The following is a 20231-nucleotide window of genomic DNA, read 5'->3' as shown; positions in this document are numbered from 1 at the left end:
CACAGTCTTCACTAATTCAAAACTATCAGCTTTAAAAATAAAACCAAAATGAGAATTATAGAGAAAAAATCATTTTCATTTTAAAAATATCCTTTTCAGTGTGACTTGTAAAAAAATAAATAAAATAAACACACACAAACTAAATACATAAATTGTGTAGAATATTTATTAATAATGCTGGTGCAAAGTGATTTTGGACAATTAAGCAGCAGTAATAAAATTGTCCTTGCCCCCTCCCCTGCCTCAGACAGTGTAGCACAGGAAATGACACATTAACTTGCAACAAGGTGTATTCGGACAGTGCTTTAAAAACTTTTTTCTATCGTCATCCAAACTAATCAAGACTTTTGTTCATTCAGATCTGGTTTGTAAAAATGAAAACTAGTGACCAGGATTTTATTCAAGTAGAGTAATTCCTTATGTTGAATGCCTTATACGTTGCTATTTTGACTGTGAAAGTTCATGTAATGAATATTTTTCACTGTGATATAATAAATATAATTTATCGAAAGTGTATGCAGGGATATTTGAAATACAAAGATGCTTAAATGGGGAAACATCCAACTAGCAACATACCATATTTACTTGTGTCCTACTTACCAATCAGAAGGCAAGAACAGAACACTTAAACAATTTAAATGTTGGACAATTTATTATTCACAATTTGCCTACACACAATTTGCTGGTTAAGTGCTAAATTACAGGAAACCACAAACGATGATGATGATGATGATGATGATGATGATGATGATGATACCAAACTTACGGCACTCCACAGTATCCTCCATCCCTTGCTGGGTGTCAACATATAGCTGCTATCATGAGTGAAATTGCTACAATTCCCCAGGAATACGTATTAGCAGCTTTCTGCAGAACTTCTGGCTATGTCAACATAAATTAATGTTTTGTCACTGATATAATAGCTTTATCGATATCTTACAAAGTATTAAAACTGTTTGGAGAAATGCTCTTGCGAAACACAATTTTTCTTTTCAAAACTTAGCTAATGTGCTTAAAACATTGTGTAAAAAGTGGGGGGTACTGAAAAAAAAATTATGAGGCTATTAGAATGTCTGCTCACACTGTTTTCTTTGTAGCTGAATAAAACTGAATTGATGCTGACCCCCTTTTTTTAATGGGTTTTGGGCATTGGTATAGGAGCTTATACACTTTCGTGTCTACTGTTGCTAAAAGGATTTTAATATCTGTAGGGAAGGCATTTTCAGAGGTCACCAGATACTGCAATTGTTTGCAGTTTCTTAAAATCTTTTGTGACAGCTGAGGAAAATTTGACTAACATTCCTAATTGCTGCATTCACGAGAAGAAAAACAGCATAAAAATGCTAGCACTGATTGTTATATGCTGATGGCTGGCCACTTAATAAAAAGCAGAGGCCATGCTGCCATTCACTCTAAACTCACTGAAATATTCTTCCTAACACTTTCAATAGGGGGCCTGGTGCTTCACAAAATTTCAAAATGCGTTTTACACTGTTGCTGTTATCAGCTCGGATGATGGACAGGCACCCAGCCAAACTAAGCATTGCCCTTACACCAGCATCTGAAATACTTTGCACTGAAAGTGGTAATCCACAAGCTTCACATACTGGTGGATCATCAAACAGGAGGAGGAAACTTTGTGTCCATGGGTAATACCCTAATAATGACCTAGTGGGTATCACTTCCTTCCAACGATGTGGCTGGCATGCCCAGGTGGTTGATTTGATTGAACACAGTTTGTTGTTTACCACCTCTAACCACTTTATTTCCCAGTGATGCACAATCTTTCTGTCAGGCAATGAGATGATAAGCATGTAGGATACAGTACACCAAAACATAACACCTGCTCTAGACACTTCTTTGATTGTTTTGTCAGCTGTATCATTTTTCCGTATCTCAATGTGTCTCAGTATCCAGCAAAATACCACCTCTTTGCTTCAGTTTTAGATCCGATATAAAGCATCTTGGGCAATCACAACAGTTCTTTTTTCTCTCTCTCTCTCCCTCCCTCTCTCTCTCTACTCTACAAATTTGTTTTACAGATTTCAGTGCACTGAGAGACTCAGAGCAGACGAGAAACTTTATATTATGATGGCTTTCCACCTGCTCCAATGCCTTTAGAACTGTACATCAGCATCACAATTTGTTAGCTGTTTCAGGAGGCGAACTCTAAAAGATACTATCACGGAAAATAGTTGAAAATTTGTTTAGATCCATCAATATAAATAGTAAAATTTTGATGCAGTCTTAAAACTGAAGAAAACAAACTTTTAAAATTGTATCTGAAGTACACTTCTTGCTCTCTGTCTAGCTTATTTGAGGTCTCCAAAGACACTATGAAGACAGCTATCACTCATTCCTTATTCTGAAATCTGATACACAAGACATTCTTTAACACAGATCCTGAGTGGCACTGTTATGCAACTAATTCCTGAAAATCTGCTCAAAGTTTGGACAGCGGAACACACTACTTGCCAATGACTGAGGAAAAGATAACATTTCCAGGTCCTGTCTCGCAGTGAAGAAGTCACTGCCTGATTTAGAGTATGGGTCAACAGCCTCCGCATACAGACTCAAAACTGGGCTGGTCCAATGGACTCCTGTTGATCCATGAACAATGTTGCCATAATCTAGTCGGGATTTTACAAACACTTTATACAGACTGCAGCATACTGGACTTGAAAATGCCTCACACCTTCTTACTGAGGTTTTTCAAAATATTCAATTTTGACTTCATACTTGTGTCAAGATAGTATCAATCAAACTAGATTTTACTGAAACAACATAAAACTATGTCTTTGCGTCCTGCTTACAGGTGACATAATGCATCTGATTTGTCCTAGGGTCTATTTCTCATGCTGCAAACAGAATGGATTCCATTTTCCACGTGAAGAACAGGAAGAAAAGAGTGACTCCTCATTATTCAGGAAGAAATTTAACCTTCTTGCCTCTACAGTTCTGAGAGCATGTCAAACTATGGAGTGTGTCTGGTTGACACAGTGACATTAAGAGAATGTTCAGAAATTTCTTCAGTCATATCTCTTTGAGATCTCACCAAGATCCTATTATTCAATATGGCTGTAGGAGGAGACACACTGCCCTTGCCCAAAATTTTCCTCATTACATGTTTAGCTGATCTGGAGCAATTAATGAAATTCACTAATTCCTTCCAGACTATTCTCTTGCTTTCTTCAGTCACTCACCAAGCTTCTTCCCTCACGATTCGGAAAACTGAAGGATTTTCGCTTATACTGTGAACTTCCACAAAGCCACACGCCTAGCTTTGATCGCTGAGTGGCTTTCTTTATCCTGTCGAGGGACAAGCTTTCTTCCAGGGCAGTTGCTAGACTTTGGTAAGATTGTTTTGGCTATTTGGTGGATCACAAGGCTAATATGATACTATGATCCACCTCCTCAAACATACTTTCTTTTTGTTCAATTACTGCTTTCTGGCTGTATAATGTCCATTTTTTTTTTTTTTTTTTTTTTTGTGATGCATCAACTTTTGCAGTGTTTCACTCCCCCCCCCCCCCTATATATATATATATATATATATATATATATATATTAAAAAAAAAAAAAAACAACAACTCTGTCCATCAGATGGCCCCACACTAGAAAAACATCGCTGGAATGCAATTCTGTTGTCAGTTACCACTGAATTGTCAGTTACCACTGAATAGTTATCGACAGCTACAGAACAGAAGCAAAGGTCAATCACTGAAGACAGCCATGTAGATGTGCAAGTGCGTCATCTGACCAGAATTCAAAAGGCATTTATATTAAGGGACACCTACAATTGTCAGGTAAACCTCACTCTATTCCTGTTGCAGACTGCCTATCTAACAGCTTAATGTGGCAACCAAAATCTGGTTTTTGTGTTTTTTTCACATAATTTCAGAAACAGCTTTTGCTCTGCAGAATTGTAAACTACGTACCAGGCTGGGACTGATGACTTGCTTCTGGGTTCGAGTCCTGGTCTGGCACACAGTTTTAATCTGACAGGAGGCTCCATTTCACATAATTATTGACCAAATCTAAAAAGCTGTCATAATCTACTCATATATGTTACAGGTTTATCAAAGCAAGTCAATTATTCAAGTTGGCAGCTGCATGTAAATCTTGAGGCAGCATAACTCACAGTGCAGATTATACTGAGCGACTGGCAGAGAAGGTTGAGAAGACTAGCCTTGGGCTAGGAGTTTCAATGAAGCTCACAATTTGCAGCATTGTCCCCAGAACTGATCGTGGCCCTTCAGTTGTGAGTAGAGTGGAAGAACTGAACCAGAGACTTCAAAGGTCCTGTGGCATGCTAGGCTGCAACTTCCTTGACTTGAGCCATACGGTTGAGAACTGTAGTGTCCCCCTAAATTGGTCAGGTATCCACTACACATTGGAGGCTGCTACTCAGGTAGCCGACAGTGTGTTGGGTGCACACGAGGGTTTTTTTATATTAGGCAACTCTCTACCCAATCAGATAATGATGGCTTTTGGTAACCCAGAAATATCAATGTAAGATAGAAAGAAATGCCTCCCATAGGTGAGAGTAGTAAATTCCTAATGGTCAACTGCCAAAGCATTCGCAACAAAGTGCCAGTGTTTGAAGGGCTTATGAAAAGAAGTGAGGCTTACATAATACTAGGTACAGAAAGCTGGTTGAAACCTGAAATTCATAGCAATGAGATTTTTGGAGAAAATTTAAGTGTTTCTGAGAGGGTAGGGAAAATGAGAAATATAGGTGATGCATTTGTCGCAATAGACAAGAAATTCAAATGTACCGAGATAGAAATTGAAGCTGCACGTGAGATTGTTACAGCAAGACTCAGCATCAGAGGTGAGCATAAAATGATAATTGGATCATTCTATCACTCATCGGACTCGTCTCCTGATGTAATCGAATCCTTTAGAGAAAACCTCACTTCACTTACACGTAAGTTCCCCAATCATACTGTAACCATCAGTGGAGACTTTAATCATCCAACATTTTTTGCTAGTGGTGGCGTGATAAGATAACCTGTGAAATTTTACTAAATGCCTCTGAAAACTACCTACAACAAAAGGAACCCCACTCATGATGGAAATATCTAATGACAGCAAATACACCTGACCTCTTTGAGGATGTCCACACAGAAACTGGTATCAGTGACCATGGTGGCAACAATGATTACCAAACTATAAAACTAAAATAAGCAGAAAGAGATACACATATACACAAACACACACACTCTCTCTCTCTCTATTAATTAGGTAAAAAAAAAATAATTGACCATGCACTGGGTAGAATTGTATCCAGCTGAACAGTTCACAAGGGAGGGACCCTCCATGGTATACAGTCACTGTAAAGAAACTTCTAAACAAGCAGAAACTACTGCATAATAGGTGTAAAACAAAGCATAGGACTATAGATAGAGAGATGCTGAATGAAACGCATTTAGCTGACGAGAGCAATGCGTGAAGCCTTCAATGACTAACGTAGAGGAATACTGTTAAATGATCTTTCATAAAAATCCAAAAAAATTCTGGTCTTATATAAAGGCTATTAGTGATCAAAGTTAAGTGTCCAATCCCTAGTGAATGATGCAAGGATAGAAACTGAGGATGGCAAAGCCAAAGCTGACATAACCCAGAATTCCCCAATTTCATCCTCCTACCACTAAAGAGATAAGTATTAGTGTCAGTGGTGTTAAGAAACAGCTGAATGTTAAAACTGGATGAAGCTCCATGGCCTGATGGAATTGCTATCAGATTCTATACTGAATTTGTGACTGAGTTAGTCCTCCTTCTATCTATAATCTATCATAGATCCCTCGAACAAAAAACTATGCCCCATTCTTGGAAAAAAGCACAGGTAATACCCATCAACAAGATGGGTAGTAGAAGTAATTCACAAAATTAATGTCCAATATCCCTAACATCGAGAATGAGATTTTCACTCTGCAGCGGAGTGTGCGCTGATATGAAACTTCCTGGCAGATTAAAACTGTGTGCCCGACCGAGACTCGAACTCGGGACCTTTGCCTTTCGCGGGCAAGTGCTCTACCAACTGAGCTACCGAAGCACGACTCACGTCCGGTACTCACAGCCTTACTTCTGCCAGTACGTCGTCTCCTACCTTCCAAACTTTACAGAAGCTCACCTGCGAAACTTGCAGAACTAGCACTCCTGAAAGAAAGGATATTGCGGAGACATGGCTTAGCCACAGCCTGGGGGATGTTTCCAGAATGAGATTTTCACTCTGCAGTGGAGTGTGCGCTGATATGAAACTTCCTGGCAGATTAAAACTGTGTGCCCGACCGAGACTCGAACTCGGGACCTTTGCCTTTCGCGGGCAAGTGCTCTACCAACTGAGCTACCGAAGCACGACTCACGTCCGGTACTCACAGCCTTACTTCTGCCAGTACGTCGTCTCCTACCTTCCAAACTTTACAGAAGCTCACCTGCGAAACTTGCAGAACTAGCACTCCTGAAAGAAAGGATATTGCGGAGACATGGCTTAGCCACAGCCTGGGGGATGTTTCCAGAATGAGATTTTCACTCTGCAGCGGAGTGTGCGCTGATATGAAACTTCCTGGCAGATTAAAACTGTGTGCCCGACCGAGACTCGAACTCGGGACCTTTGCCTTTCGCGGGCAAGTGCTCTACCAACTGAGCTACCGAAGCACGACTCACGTCCGGTACTCACAGCCTTACTTCTGCCAGTAAGGCTGTGAGTACCGGACGTGAGTCGTGCTTCGGTAGCTCAGTTGGTAGAGCACTTGCCCGCGAAAGGCAAAGGTCCCGAGTTCGAGTCTCGGTCGGGCACACAGTTTTAATCTGCCAGGAAGTTTCATATCAGCGCACACTCCGCTGCAGAGTGAAAATCTCATTCTGGAAACATCCCCCAGGCTGTGGCTAAGCCATGTCTCCGCAATATCCTTTCTTTCAGGAGTGCTAGTTCTGCAAGTTTCGCAGGTGAGCTTCTGTAAAGTTTGGAAGGTAGGAGACGACGTACTGGCAGAAGTAAGGCTGTGAGTACCGGACGTGAGTCGTGCTTCGGTAGCTCAGTTGGTAGAGCACTTGCCCGCGAAAGGCAAAGGTCCCGAGTTCGAGTCTCGGTCGAGCACACAGTTTTAATCTGCCAGGAAGTTTCATCCCTAACATCGATTTGTTGTAGAATCTTGGAGCATATTCTGAGCTCAAATATCTCTAACAGAATGATCTCCTCCATGCCAATCAGCACGGATTCCGAAAACATCAATCATGTAAAGCCCAACTCACACTTTTCTCACAAGACATACTACAGGCTTTGGAACAATGGAGTGAGATAGAGCAGTATTTCGTGATTTTCAAAAAGCATTTGACCCAGTACCACATGAACACTTGTTGCCAAAAGTACGATCATATGGAGTATCAAGTGAAATTTGTGAACTGGATTGAGGATTTTTTGGTAGGGAAGACACAGCATGTTATCTTGGATGAAGAACTATTGACAGATGCAAAAATAACTTCAGGTGGGACCCTTGCTATTCACGATGTATAGTAATGACCTTGCAGACAATATCAATAGTAAAATCAGGATTTGCAGATAATGCATGTATCTATAACAAAGTACTGTCTGAAAGAGGCTACATAAATATTCAATCAGATACTGATAAGATTTCGATGTGGTGCAAAGACTGGCAACTTGCCTTAAATGTACAAAAATTGTGCGCTTCAAAAGGAAGAAACTTAATGTCCTATGACTATAATATCAATGACAATATTATGAAAAGGGTAATTGCTACTCATCATACAGCAGATATGCTGACTCGCAGATAGGCACAACAAAAAGACTGTCATAAAGTAAGCTTTCAGCCAACAAGGCCTTCATCAGAAATTAACAACACACTCTTGTGAACTCAATTCACACACATGATCACAATCCCTGGCTGCTTACGCCAGAGAATCACAGTTGAAATCGGCCAACTCATACAACTACCTGGTTATACTCACACGACTACCCGAGTGTAACACTTTGTAGGAATATGAAATGGAATGATCTCATAGGCTCAATCGTATGTAAAGCAAGTGAAAGACTTCGACTTATTGTTAAAATACTGAGGAAATGCAATCAGTCTACAAGGGAGATTGCTTACAAATCATTTGTGCGACTGGTTCTAGAATATTGCTCGAGTGTGTGGGACAAATACCAAATAGGACTTCTGGGGGATACACACAAGGGCGGCATGAATGGTCACAGGTGCGTGTGATCCCTGGGAGAGTGTAAGATATACTGAAGGAACTGAACTGGAAGAGTCTTGAAGATATGTTAACTACCTTGAGAAAGCCTACTAACAAAGTTTCAACAATCAGATTTAAACAATGACTCTAGGAATACATAACAACCCCTATGTATCATCCACATAGGGATCATGAGGATATGTTTAGAATCATTACAGCATGCACAGAGGCACTCAAACAATCATCCTTCCCGCACTCCATGCACGAATGGAACAGGAAGGAAACCTGACAACTGGTACCACGAGACATGTCCTCTGCAACACACTTCACAGTGGTTCACAGAGTGTGGATATAGATTTAGATGTAGATGTGGGTTCATCCAGTATTTGAGAATGAGAACACTTAAGTGATTTCCGAAAAACTTAACACATACTTTCAGACATTTTTGAAATCTTTTCTCACTGACACTACCACAAAATAATGAGAGGAAAAATTTCTTTCTTTCTTTCTAGTTTCAATATTCATGCAGTGAACCTTCAGCAACAAGCATGGCATTTTAATCTATTAATTCTTTGCCACTAACTCTATTTGCAACACATTTTGCAGACAGTATCCACTTATACCACTGAACGTACATACAAATTACATCACTGTATGAAACATAGTTCAGGAGATATGATGCACGGAAAACTAGCTTTTCTTATAACGTAACTGTTTCATACGTGGAATTTGAGTGTTTAAAAGAACTGGGGGTGGGGAAAACCACTGATATATTCTATAAATGAACAAGTGTCTCATCTCAATGACTCTACCCCTAGAGATGCAGTGAACAAGCCACACAGCATGTTGTGCCAATTGAAATCCATCATTATGAAAAATGGTCAGGGTAGCTCCTCATAAAGCCCTAATTAGTACATCTTTGTCAAGAGTTTTTAACAAGACAATCAAAATAATTACATATGAAACAACTGCAAATTTGTGTGTGCAGTATTCCAGTATTTTCCTGTTCTGAATATGTTGATGCCATCGTTTCCTTTTCCACAGTGATAAGACTCACCTTCAAATAACTTTGTACTGGACAGTGCTTCAAGGTGAAATTTTCACTTGAATGAGGTGACCGAAGGAGATGATTGCAACTGAGGATCTTTGGAATACACAGGGCACACTATTCTATTACATCAAAACAGTGCACAGAATAAATAGAGTGGATAACTGTTAGCTAGATTTTCCCAAAAAATTGTTCATACCTGCAACTCCGTAGATGGCAATTGTTGGTAACAGACAATAACATAGAGTATGTTTAGAGAAAGCTCATTTCCATTACAGAGTTAGTTTTCAAGCTATAACTGCAACAAGATTAAGCTTAAATTAATAACTAATAGTTATTTAAAATTCTTTGATGCATACCCAGTTCTGAATCAGACTTCTTTGCCATAGAACCACACCAAGACTTCACTTGCGCTAATGCCTTTTTCTTGCTACTTCGCACAGGGCGGCTGTAAAAAGTATTGTAGTTATGTGGTGCAGCAATCTTATGACTTATATTTCACGAAAAAATGCAGTACTCTATTGTTAACTCAAAACAAAATTTCATTCTTACAAAATGCTACATTCCTATAATTTTATTTTCATTTTGTATACTTCCTCCTCTGAAGGTGTTCACTCCACAAATGATTACGGGCGGAATACCCTGACCTCTTAGTCCCATGTGTAGCTTCTTAATCACAATATTAAAAAGGTAATGAAAAACTGCATTTAAATTTACAATACTTACCATAAAATATATCTAATTTTGTATAAAATGGGGAAAGTGTTGCATAAATTACGTTAATATTAAACGAAGGTACAAACCTAGTGGTACAAGTAATTTCACACAGAAAAAGTAAATTATACTGTAGCTACAAATGCAAACATGTGCAACAAAAAGATAATATGATGCAAATTTGTTGTGCACAATATTAATGTAACTAGTATCCTCAGGCCACAACCAGAAAGTTTGACATGTAAAGAAATAGTCAATTTTTTTCCATGAGTGTAATTATTTTCGACAAATTTTCAAAATAGAATATAGTGAACAAGTGAAAAAGAATATAGTGAAAAGGAGGTACTCACTTAAGTAGTTATGTTTCAGTCAAATGGGAACACTGGAGTACTACACAATCACAACACATTTTGTTTCGCACACTTTATCATAACTCAGAATTCCTCTAATGTTGGTGTAAGATTACGAACAGTTTGCTACTTCATTTTTAACTATTAAGAAGGGAGTGGCTGAATTCAATCACGAATGTGCTTCTCTTGAAGCAGATCCGTATGAAGGATGCCCCACAATTCATAGCAGAAGGGAAAAAAACTGTAATGCAATATTGGGAGATAATGCCATAGGCATATAGGAAGAAAAAGAACATTACATTTTAAATGCAGAATTACCGTATTTACTCGAATCTAAGCCGCACTCGAATCTAAGCCGCACCAGAAAAATGAGACTCGAAATAAAGGAAAAAAAAATTTCCCGAATCTAAGCCGCAGCTGAAATTTGAGACTCGAAATTCAAGGGGAGAGAAAAGTTTTAGGCCGCACCTCCAAATCGAAACAAAGTTGGTCCATTGTAATATGAGACACAATTCAGGTCGAATGAATGACGATACAGCTACAGTAGTTTGGTTTGAGCCGTAAGCTTAGCAGTTAAGCTTTACCAGGTAGCCATTGCTCTGCGTCAGGCGCTCCGTCCTTATTTATACGGGTACACTCCGTTTTTCACGTGCTTCGTCTGGTTTGAATTGATTGCTTATTTTTCTTTGATCTGATAATTGCCGTTCTCTTTGTTATTGGTGTTTTCGTCACTCTAAGCTGAAAATGCATTACTGTACTGTGTCATGCATTGTTTGTCGCATTCCGATAATGAATGTTCACGACCTGTCGCCGCTCGCGGCATGGTTTGCTTTTGTGCGTGCTACTGCCGCTTACAATATATATATATATATATATATATATATATATATATATATATATAAAAAAAAAAAAAAAAAAAAAAAAAAAAAAAAAAAAAAAAAAAAGAGAGAGAGAGAGAGAGAGAGAGAGAGAGAGAGAGAGAGAGAGAGAGAGAGAGAGAGAGAGAGTAATTGTCTCAGTAGCGTAACAATGGCAAGAGACTGCTATTTGTTGTTATTTACACTGCTGCTTTCTTTGATAATGATCAACAAGAACCAAATAATAAACTGCGTATGGTAGAAGATGTTCTGTACGAGAGTTTAGCGACAATTTTTCTCCGTTTGAAAATCTTTGCAGACACCTCTTTAGTACATTATTTTCTGCACAGAAATTAGTCACCTTAGATTTAAAAATCTAGTCAATTGCCGCGCGTGCTTCATTTCTGACTGTATCACTATTAGGCATAAGAATAATACGAATATGAACATGACAAATGTGTATACTTCCGCGTTTGTGTTGTCTCACTCTAGTTTCGTAGTTTATTAGGCAGACAGGAGTTAAATGAGATAGCAGCAAACACGAAAGAATACATGGCAAAATGTTTATATTCGTATTATTCTTATGGTGAAGAGAATACTGCATGTGATTCAGAATTCACAAAAGTTCCCATTAGCAACCATCTCTTCTCACAGGTAGAAAAAAAATCAGAACGTAGAATTGGCCATACTGACAAACATCGCAAACGGTCTTGCCAGTCGGATTTTCGTAGTGCATTGAAAAGCTGCTACATTCGAAGATGAACAATACGGAATTTGTATTTACTTCGTTGGATAATGTATGAAAATGCAGTGGTCAAAATTCGGGTCGGAGAAAAAAAGCTCGTCTTCTATCTTTTTTTTTAAATTTATTTACTGACGCAGAGGTTTTGGCGCCAGTATCTATCTTTGTGCCTGTAAAGCATGCCTGTGTAGCGCTACATATATTTGACGGCAGAAGTTAGTTGTGGCGGCACCTACCAACATATTTCATAACTTCCGATTACTTTGCACTCGATTCTAAGCCGCAGGCGGTTTTTTGGATTACAAAAACCGGAAAAAAAGTGCGGCTTAGATTCGAGTAAATACGGTAATTGTATGAAAGCTCTGTGCAACATGGATACTTCTTTTGTTGAACAATGTCCTAAGTAGATGTGAAAACTTAACTGCTAGAATTATCAGACCATTTTCAAAAGAATCTAAATGTGTTTTGTGATGGTTTGTGAAAAGCACAAAATCCTAGTATTAGGTTTGATCTGACATCAATTTTCATTATTCACAGCACATTCCTTACATTAACGGGGGATTTTCTTGGTAAAATCAATTACTACGCCAAATTCCTCCCAAATGCCACATAGATCAGCAGACCTCTTAATAATTTATGTAAAAAATTAAAAAACAAAATGAATGGTGACAGCATTGTAAGGAGGCTCTTTAAAAGTTAAAGCAATATCCTAAGTCCATTCTTTGTGGAACAATCTAGGCTCGTCAAAACACCTCACGGGTACAGAAATCCTCAACATGGCATTTAGGCTGTCCTTTCTCACAAAGGTGCTGATGGGCATGAACAACCCATCATGCACACATCTTAAATGCTAACTTTAGTCCAAACAAATTATCCTAAAATTGAAAAAGAAGCCCTTGTGACCATATCTGGCATTCAGAAAGTCTATGTTCTTTACAGCACAAAATGTCACCTCATTACTGCCTCCCTGGAGAGAGAGAGAGAGAGAGAGAGAGAGAGAGAGAGAGAGAGAGAGAGTGAGAGAGAGAAGGGGGGGGGGGGGGGGGGGGAGGAGGAGACCCGATGCCTCCAACTGTGGGCCTCTTCCTGAAGGTGTGTTTACAAAACTGCATACTACTGATAATACAAGGTGTGACCAAAAAGTTAAGGGAATTTTTCAGTTTTGGAAGCTTAATACACCGAATTTTCAAAAATTATCACTGACAGTCAAAAAGTTCATACGTGTTTTCAGGCAATTTCAGCAAATTTTTACTTACAAAATAGATAGATCAAAGAACTTGAATTAAATTTAGTTTGAAAAATGGAATAACGTGCATCACTGGGTCAAGTGACCCAGGAGCAGTACCACTGTCCAAGGCCGTTAAGAGTACTGGGGAAACTCAAGCCTGGAGGCAACCACATGATATCTGTGGGAATACTAATTAGTCAACAGAGTGCATAGCTCTTGAAAGAAGAGTGAAATGAGATCAGACAGCTGTGCAAATTTGTGGGGCATAAAAAATATGTCCAGCAACATGCAAGACAGAAATAATAATTGCTGCAATGAATCATCTGTGACTCAATATGCTGTGAAATGTTGCTTCAGCTGATCCAAATATGTGACCCAGTCCTCAATAGAGTCACTCAAAGGTGCAAATGACAGGGACAATTGGGGCATCGACTGCAGGGGACTCTGAGACCTGCAGCAAAGTGACCTCATGTGCTCAGTTTGTCTGCCTGAAACTAAAGTGACTTTTTTGACACATCTATCTGAAGCAGCTGCTGCTGCATTAACTGTTGCTGTTTCTCCAGCAGGCAAGCCAATTTAGCACCCAAGCTACTGAAAAACTTAAAAAAAAGAGAAAAGAAAAAACAATGTTGTATCCATGATTAGCTGGAAGTATCACTACCCAACAGAAAAACAACTGAAGGCATAAGGCAGAAAGGCCATATGTGGAAGAGAACACAAGATCAAGTGGTAGCTGAGCTAAACATGGCTGACTGATGGTGGACAGGCCACAGACGAGACAAGACCAAAGCAAGCTATGTAAATAATGAAGTGCAAATAGGAAACCTTAGCCACACCAGTGTCAACAGGCCAAGAGCAAAGAGAGAGACAGGCCAAGGGCAAAGAGAGAGACACTCCAAATTGCAACCAGAAAGAAAGACCAACTGTCAAGTGAGGTTGTTATTGAATAGTCTGTAGAACAGAGATTATAGCAATTGATTATATCAGATGCGAGTATAGAACTGACCGACCATTCGCTGGGCAACTGTATTTATATCAGCTGCTGGAAACACTACTGGCCAGCATATTCACATGACGAGGCGAGTGGCATACCCACACTGCAAGCAAACTGCTGTAACGGGATTATGTCCTACAATGGCCATCTTGGTCCATTTCCTCCGGCACGCGTTCCACTTCTGCAGAGCGAGATACCAGACTAGCTGCCCATGTCTAGAGTTAAGCATATGCACAAGGGTGGGAACATTTTTTAAACGTTTGTGTAGCTCATACCTTAGGTGGGATGTGAATACTAGTTCTACATTTACCTAGTGGGACATGGGGAACTGCACGAAAACCACTTCCAGGTTACATTCACCAGCCCTCATTGTCTATCCACAAAGTGGATCCAATCTAGGTCAGATTCGTCTCCCGCAATCCAGAAATCGGTGTGTGAACACACTCGGCTATACAGGAAACCATAAATCATCTGCGCTTCTGATCACTGGGGCGATGTACATGGAAGCATTGAGAATGTGATATATCTATCAGGCCCAAAATCAAGCAATCCTCCTGCTTGTTAACTTAAGTCAGCAACCTGTCAGAGATTCCCAGCAACCTGTCAGAGATTCCAAGCCTGGTAGATACTGGGGCACCATAGGAGGTGTGTAGATGTCGACTTTTCTTGCCTATTCCTGTGAGAAATATGACTCGTTATCGTTGACACATACTCCAAATCCCCCCCCATCATATGAATGAGGAATACCCCAGCAACAGATAGAATATGCAGCTTCAAAAAAATATTCACCACTGAAGAGGCCCCAAGACCATAATGGACAATGGCCCCCAAATCTCATTTAGTATGTTTCAGGGTTCTGCTCTCAGAATGGCATAACGCAACAAACAACAGCATCATTTCTCTCGGTCTCCAATGCTGACGACACTGGACACTCCGGAACCTTCTGCCTACAACACGTTCTAGACCAAACATCGCCCCCACTACTCTATGGACATGGAGATATGGGATCACATCTTAGGGAAAGTTCCAGCAGAGCTACCAGGCATCATCCGATTTCGTTGTGGACAACTAATGTTCACCCAATGGCACCATGCTGATACAGCATGCAAGCCAGCTGTGTCTACGCACAGCAGCTTCCACCTCAAGCCAGGACTGAGTCCAGCTCTGTATAACTTTAAGATCCCAGACTAAGACAGTCCAACAACCACAGGTCCAGTCACATCAAAGTAGGTCCACCAGGGAGAGGCATCCCTTCCCACTTGCTGCACCAATGACTACCAGAAGGGATCCAGAGAACACAACGCCAGCAACTGCTGGCTTCAGCGTCATGATTTCTAGTACAGTATCTGTATCACTGATGCTGTGCATATGTGAATGGTCTGCAAGTTGGAACTCATCTGGACAACTCTCAGGATTGTGAATAAATGGATGCTGACAAGACTTACATGGCTGCAGAGAATCTTTATTGTTCTCTTGGTGTGTCTGCAACTTCATGATGAACTGTTGTGGACTTTTTTGTGAATTTTCAAGCGATAATAGTGTATCCATCCTTACAGTGTAATACAGAGTGTCAATTTCACTTTAACAGACCTAGGACACTCCACAATTAGTCTCTAGAGATGGAGCATACACTCATTTTGGGGAAGTAAGGAAGGATGGAGATGGAAATTAGCCATGACCTCTCAAACGAACCACACCAGCATTCATCTTAAGCAATTTAAGGAAATTATGGAAAATCTAAGTCTTGATGGTTAGACAGGAATTTGAACCATTGCCCTCCCAAAGAGAGGGGGGAGGGGGAGATAATACATGGTTACTCAGCTTACCTTTCAATGCCACCACTGTTTCCTGGTTCAACTGGTGGCTCTATACTCTTCACCTGGGGTTTTGGTGTCCTCGACACAGGCTTCTGATTTGGTGTAGCAGCTGACATTATCTTTCCCTGTTGTTGAGCTGCTTTCTGCCTTGCTAAATTTCTTTCAAATGTCTCGACCAATTTGTCACAAGCTGCCATATTATGCACTGGTTCCCATGTATTTTGATCACTGTGACAATAATACACCAGTTTGAACACAAATTTTAAAATCACCTAAATTTCACATTTACGGAAATAAGTTACATACTTCTTCCCAACAATTTTATCAAAATATGATATCTACTGTACTTATAATGAAACAATATTGGCTCTCATTTGCATATGATATGGAAAACTACTGCTTCAGGAGGAAAAGAAAACAAGACTCAAAACAAAAGAAAAATATTGCGGTACCAAGAAATATGATATTAAGTACACAGTTACAATTTCTAGTTCACTTAGTTAATCATAGAAACTTTACAGTAATTATTAAGAAATTGAGAGTAATACATCATGTTTAACTATGACAATAACATTGCTACAACATATGGATGAACTGAAACAACAAACATTTAAAGTATTCTAGATATTTAAGAAAACTTTAATCACAAGTAATAAATTTCAACTCTGACATTATCTAATGATGATCCTAACGATTTGCAGATGGCTGTATTAAGACTGACACAAGATTTATAACGGCAGATTCCGATCTCTAACTCCTTCTGATACATGATCTATTTTAGCAGATTCCAATAAATGACCTGCTCCCCCTCTCTTCCCTTCCCCCAATAAACACAATCACATGCAGATCTGCCCCTTTTCAGGCTGTCAATGCAGGTATGAGCATACAGAATAGTATCAGAAACTTCATAAGTAATAGAACATCGTTGAGTGACTGTAGAAGGATACAGGATGACTCAGAACTTCTGTTTCGTGTGATGAATGGCAACGTGCTCCAAATGCAGAACATGTGAGTTAATGCAGTTGAATAGCAACTATAATGTTCGAATACAGTGTTAGTGGTGTACTACTTGACACAGTCACGTCAATTAAATGTCACGACACAATGTTGCAAAACAATATGAAACAGAATGACCAATAAGGACACTAGCAGGGAAAGCGATTAGGCAACTTCGGATCAGTGGAAGAAATTTAGAAAAGTGGGTTTCATCTGTAAAGGGGACACTTATAGGGCACAAGTACAACTCAGTCTTGAGTACTGCTCGAGTGTTTGAGATCGCCACCAGGTTGAATTAAAGGAGCACATCAATTCAGAGATGTGCTGTTAAGATTAGTTACTGGTAGGTTAGATCAACATGAGAATTTTACGGAGATGCTTCGTGAACTCAAGTGGGAATCCCTGGAGGAAAAATGACAATTAAAAAAAGAGGCATTTGTAGCTGACTGCAGAATGATTATTGTGGCACCAACGTACATTTCTCTAAATGACCACAAAGACAATGCGAGAGAAAAAAAGGTTTTGTGTAGATGGATATAAGTCAAAAAAAGGAAAGAGAGTGACTAGTAGTGGTATATGGTAACCTCCGCAGAACAAGACATAGTGGCTTGAGGAGTATGGACGTAGATATTATTATTCAACATCACCTGATGTAATTTGACTACATGCTATTACCTTTACTTTACTTTTGATGAGGTTTGCCTGATAATCTCAAGGCACTCGCCATTCCATTTACCTTATCTTCCAAGTTCGTTGCTCTCTCTTGCCAGATTTATATCATCACTGGGGAAATGTTACAGTATTTATTTTTTCTTCCTAAACTTTAATCCTTGTGTCCAAATTTCTCCTTCGTTTGCTTTAGTGCTTCTCAATGCACAGACCGAAAAAAACATAGGGATAGGTTACAGGTCCGGCTCACTCCTCCTCAACTAATGCTTCCCTTTCATGTCCTTTGAGTCTTACAACTTGTCTCTGTACATGTTGTGGATCACTTTTTGCTCCCTCTATTTTGTTCCTTATAAACTTCATTATTTCAGAGCATATTCCAGTCAAAAGCTTTTCTAAATTTATGAATGTTATAAATGTAGATTTGTCTTTCTTCAATCTACCTTCTAAGATAAGTCATAATTCACAGTATTGCCTTGCATGTGCCTACATTTCTGCAGAACCCAAATTAATCTTCCAATGGATCAGTTTCTACCAGTTCTTCCAATCCTTTGTAGGTAATTTATGCCAATATTTTGCAAAAATGACTCATTAAACCTATGGCTGCATAATACTGACACCTACCAGGGCATTTAAAGCATGTTCATCAAAATTTATGTACCTCAATGTTATTATAGGGCACATGCGATAGGCAGGATAGATAATTATTTGACATTAAATAGGTTACAGGTCCGGCTCACTCCTCCTCAACTAATGCTTCCCTTTCATGTCCTTTGAGTCTTACAACTTGTCTCTGTACATGTTGTGGATCACTTTTTGCTCCCTCTATTTTGTTCCTTATAAACTTCATTATTTCAGAGCATATTCCAGTCAAAAGCTTTTCTAAATTTATGAATGTTATAAATGTAGATTTGTCTTTCTTCAATCTACCTTCTAAGATAAGTCATAATTCACAGTATTGCCTTGCATGTGCCTACATTTCTGCAGAACCCAAATTAATCTTCCAATGGATCAGTTTCTACCAGTTCTTCCAATCCTTTGTAGGTAATTTATGCCAATATTTTGCAAAAATGACTCATTAAACCTATGGCTGCATAATACTGACACCTACCAGGGCATTTAAAGCATGTTCATCAAAATTTATGTACCTCAATGTTATTATAGGGCACATGCGATAGGCAGGATAGATAATTATTTGACATTAAATACCTTTAAGTTTTAGGGTAGTTAGTAATGAAATAAAGTGGAGTAATACACACATGAACAATTGAACTGAAGATAACTGAAGTGTATGGGAGGGTTTGTTACTGTTGTCATGGTAAAGGGAACAATATCACATGTAATGTGAGTGACTGACATGGCAATTACACTTAGTACTAGCTGCCAATGTGACAGTTGAAAATGCTTGTCAGAGCATTTGATTGCAGCTACTTGGTACTCAGCATATTCCATCACACACCACCGTGTCAAACCTGTAATGTAAGCACCTCGATTTGGAGAAAACTGCCACCACCACAGTCAGCTCCAAGGGCAATAAAGTACTGATGACAGATGTTATCACTGACTATTGTAAATTATAACAGAAAATGAAGTGATGCATCTTGCTCACAAGCAGGGCACCAATCAGGCAGGTGGTGGAGGTGCTCTTATGTAGGAGATATTTACATGGGACAAAACGAGACCACCAGCTGCCTGCCACCATCTCTAATTGGCTATCAATACAGACATCTACTGTCTTATCATACACACATGTACAGCTGCAGCATCTCACTGCTAAACTGTGCTTTCATCAGAGAAAAACACCTCCTGACACACCTGAATTTCATCACAATGTTACATAGCTCTTCAAGTCATCTGACATTTCGAGCACAACTGTAACATCACTAACAGAGACGTGAGCATTCTGGTCCAAGTTCTGTCCAATCTCTGTGAGTTGCTGGCAACAGATGAATACTTATGGATTAAGATGGCTCCATCATGCTTTCAGTCTACTGTTAAGGCCAAAGTACAATTCATCACCACTATAATCAATGTGAAACGGAATGCTATATGCTGTTGAGTTAGGTGTATCTAATCCAACTGCTCATGACTGAATGTATAATCATAGCTGAAAGAAAAGTTAAAAAGCGGATAGAACAGAATACTCACTGTGGATAGCCTTCCCATTTCAGCAAATATTCATAGTACTTTCTTCTTGGATTGAATCTTTTTGCAAGAATTTTCTCGACTACATATTCATCTTCACTTGAGCCTTCATCTGCCCCTTTGTTTATATTTGGACGCATACCCTTTCCAGCAACACTTTTAATTACATTTTCCATCTTCTTGTTTGGATCGGATTTCTGCTCAAGCTCTGGCAGAGTAGTTGATTCAACACAAGGAACTTTTAAACTTGTATCCTCTTCCACAATTTCTTCTTCCGCTTCACTGAGTTTTTCTTCTTTTATTTCAATTGTTTCAATTGGTTGTAGTGATGATTTTTTATCCATTACCTCCCCTTGCACTTCCTCTGACTCCATCTTCTCCTAAGAGAAAGAAAAATATTCTTATGATACGTACACTCTAAAATTTGGGAGTCATATTAATTCTGTAACATTTTTACGAAAAATTATAAATTTCC

General features: G+C 39.3%; 1 protein-coding gene across 4 annotated transcripts in view; it reads right to left on the bottom strand.

Moving 5' to 3' along the window:
* The window catches only part of LOC126174855 (uncharacterized), a 121675-nt gene that overhangs the window by 29942 nt on the left and 71502 nt on the right, over positions 1 to 20231 (bottom strand). For all 4 annotated transcript variants that reach the window (XM_049921251.1, XM_049921252.1, XM_049921249.1 and 1 more), the window contains 3 exons: positions 19760 to 20136; positions 15959 to 16177; positions 9607 to 9695 (listed from right to left, as the gene is read on the bottom strand). In XM_049921251.1, coding sequence (XP_049777208.1) covers positions 9607 to 9695; positions 15959 to 16177; positions 19760 to 20136 — 685 coding nt within the window. The remainder of the gene's footprint in view (positions 1 to 9606; positions 9696 to 15958; positions 16178 to 19759; positions 20137 to 20231) is intronic.

This window comes from Schistocerca cancellata, chromosome 3, assembly GCF_023864275.1.
Source record: "Schistocerca cancellata isolate TAMUIC-IGC-003103 chromosome 3, iqSchCanc2.1, whole genome shotgun sequence".
Lineage (NCBI taxonomy): Eukaryota > Metazoa > Arthropoda > Insecta > Orthoptera > Acrididae > Schistocerca > Schistocerca cancellata.
The sequence above is the reverse complement of the archived record's forward strand: the minus strand, read 5'-3'. Positions and strand labels throughout refer to the sequence as shown.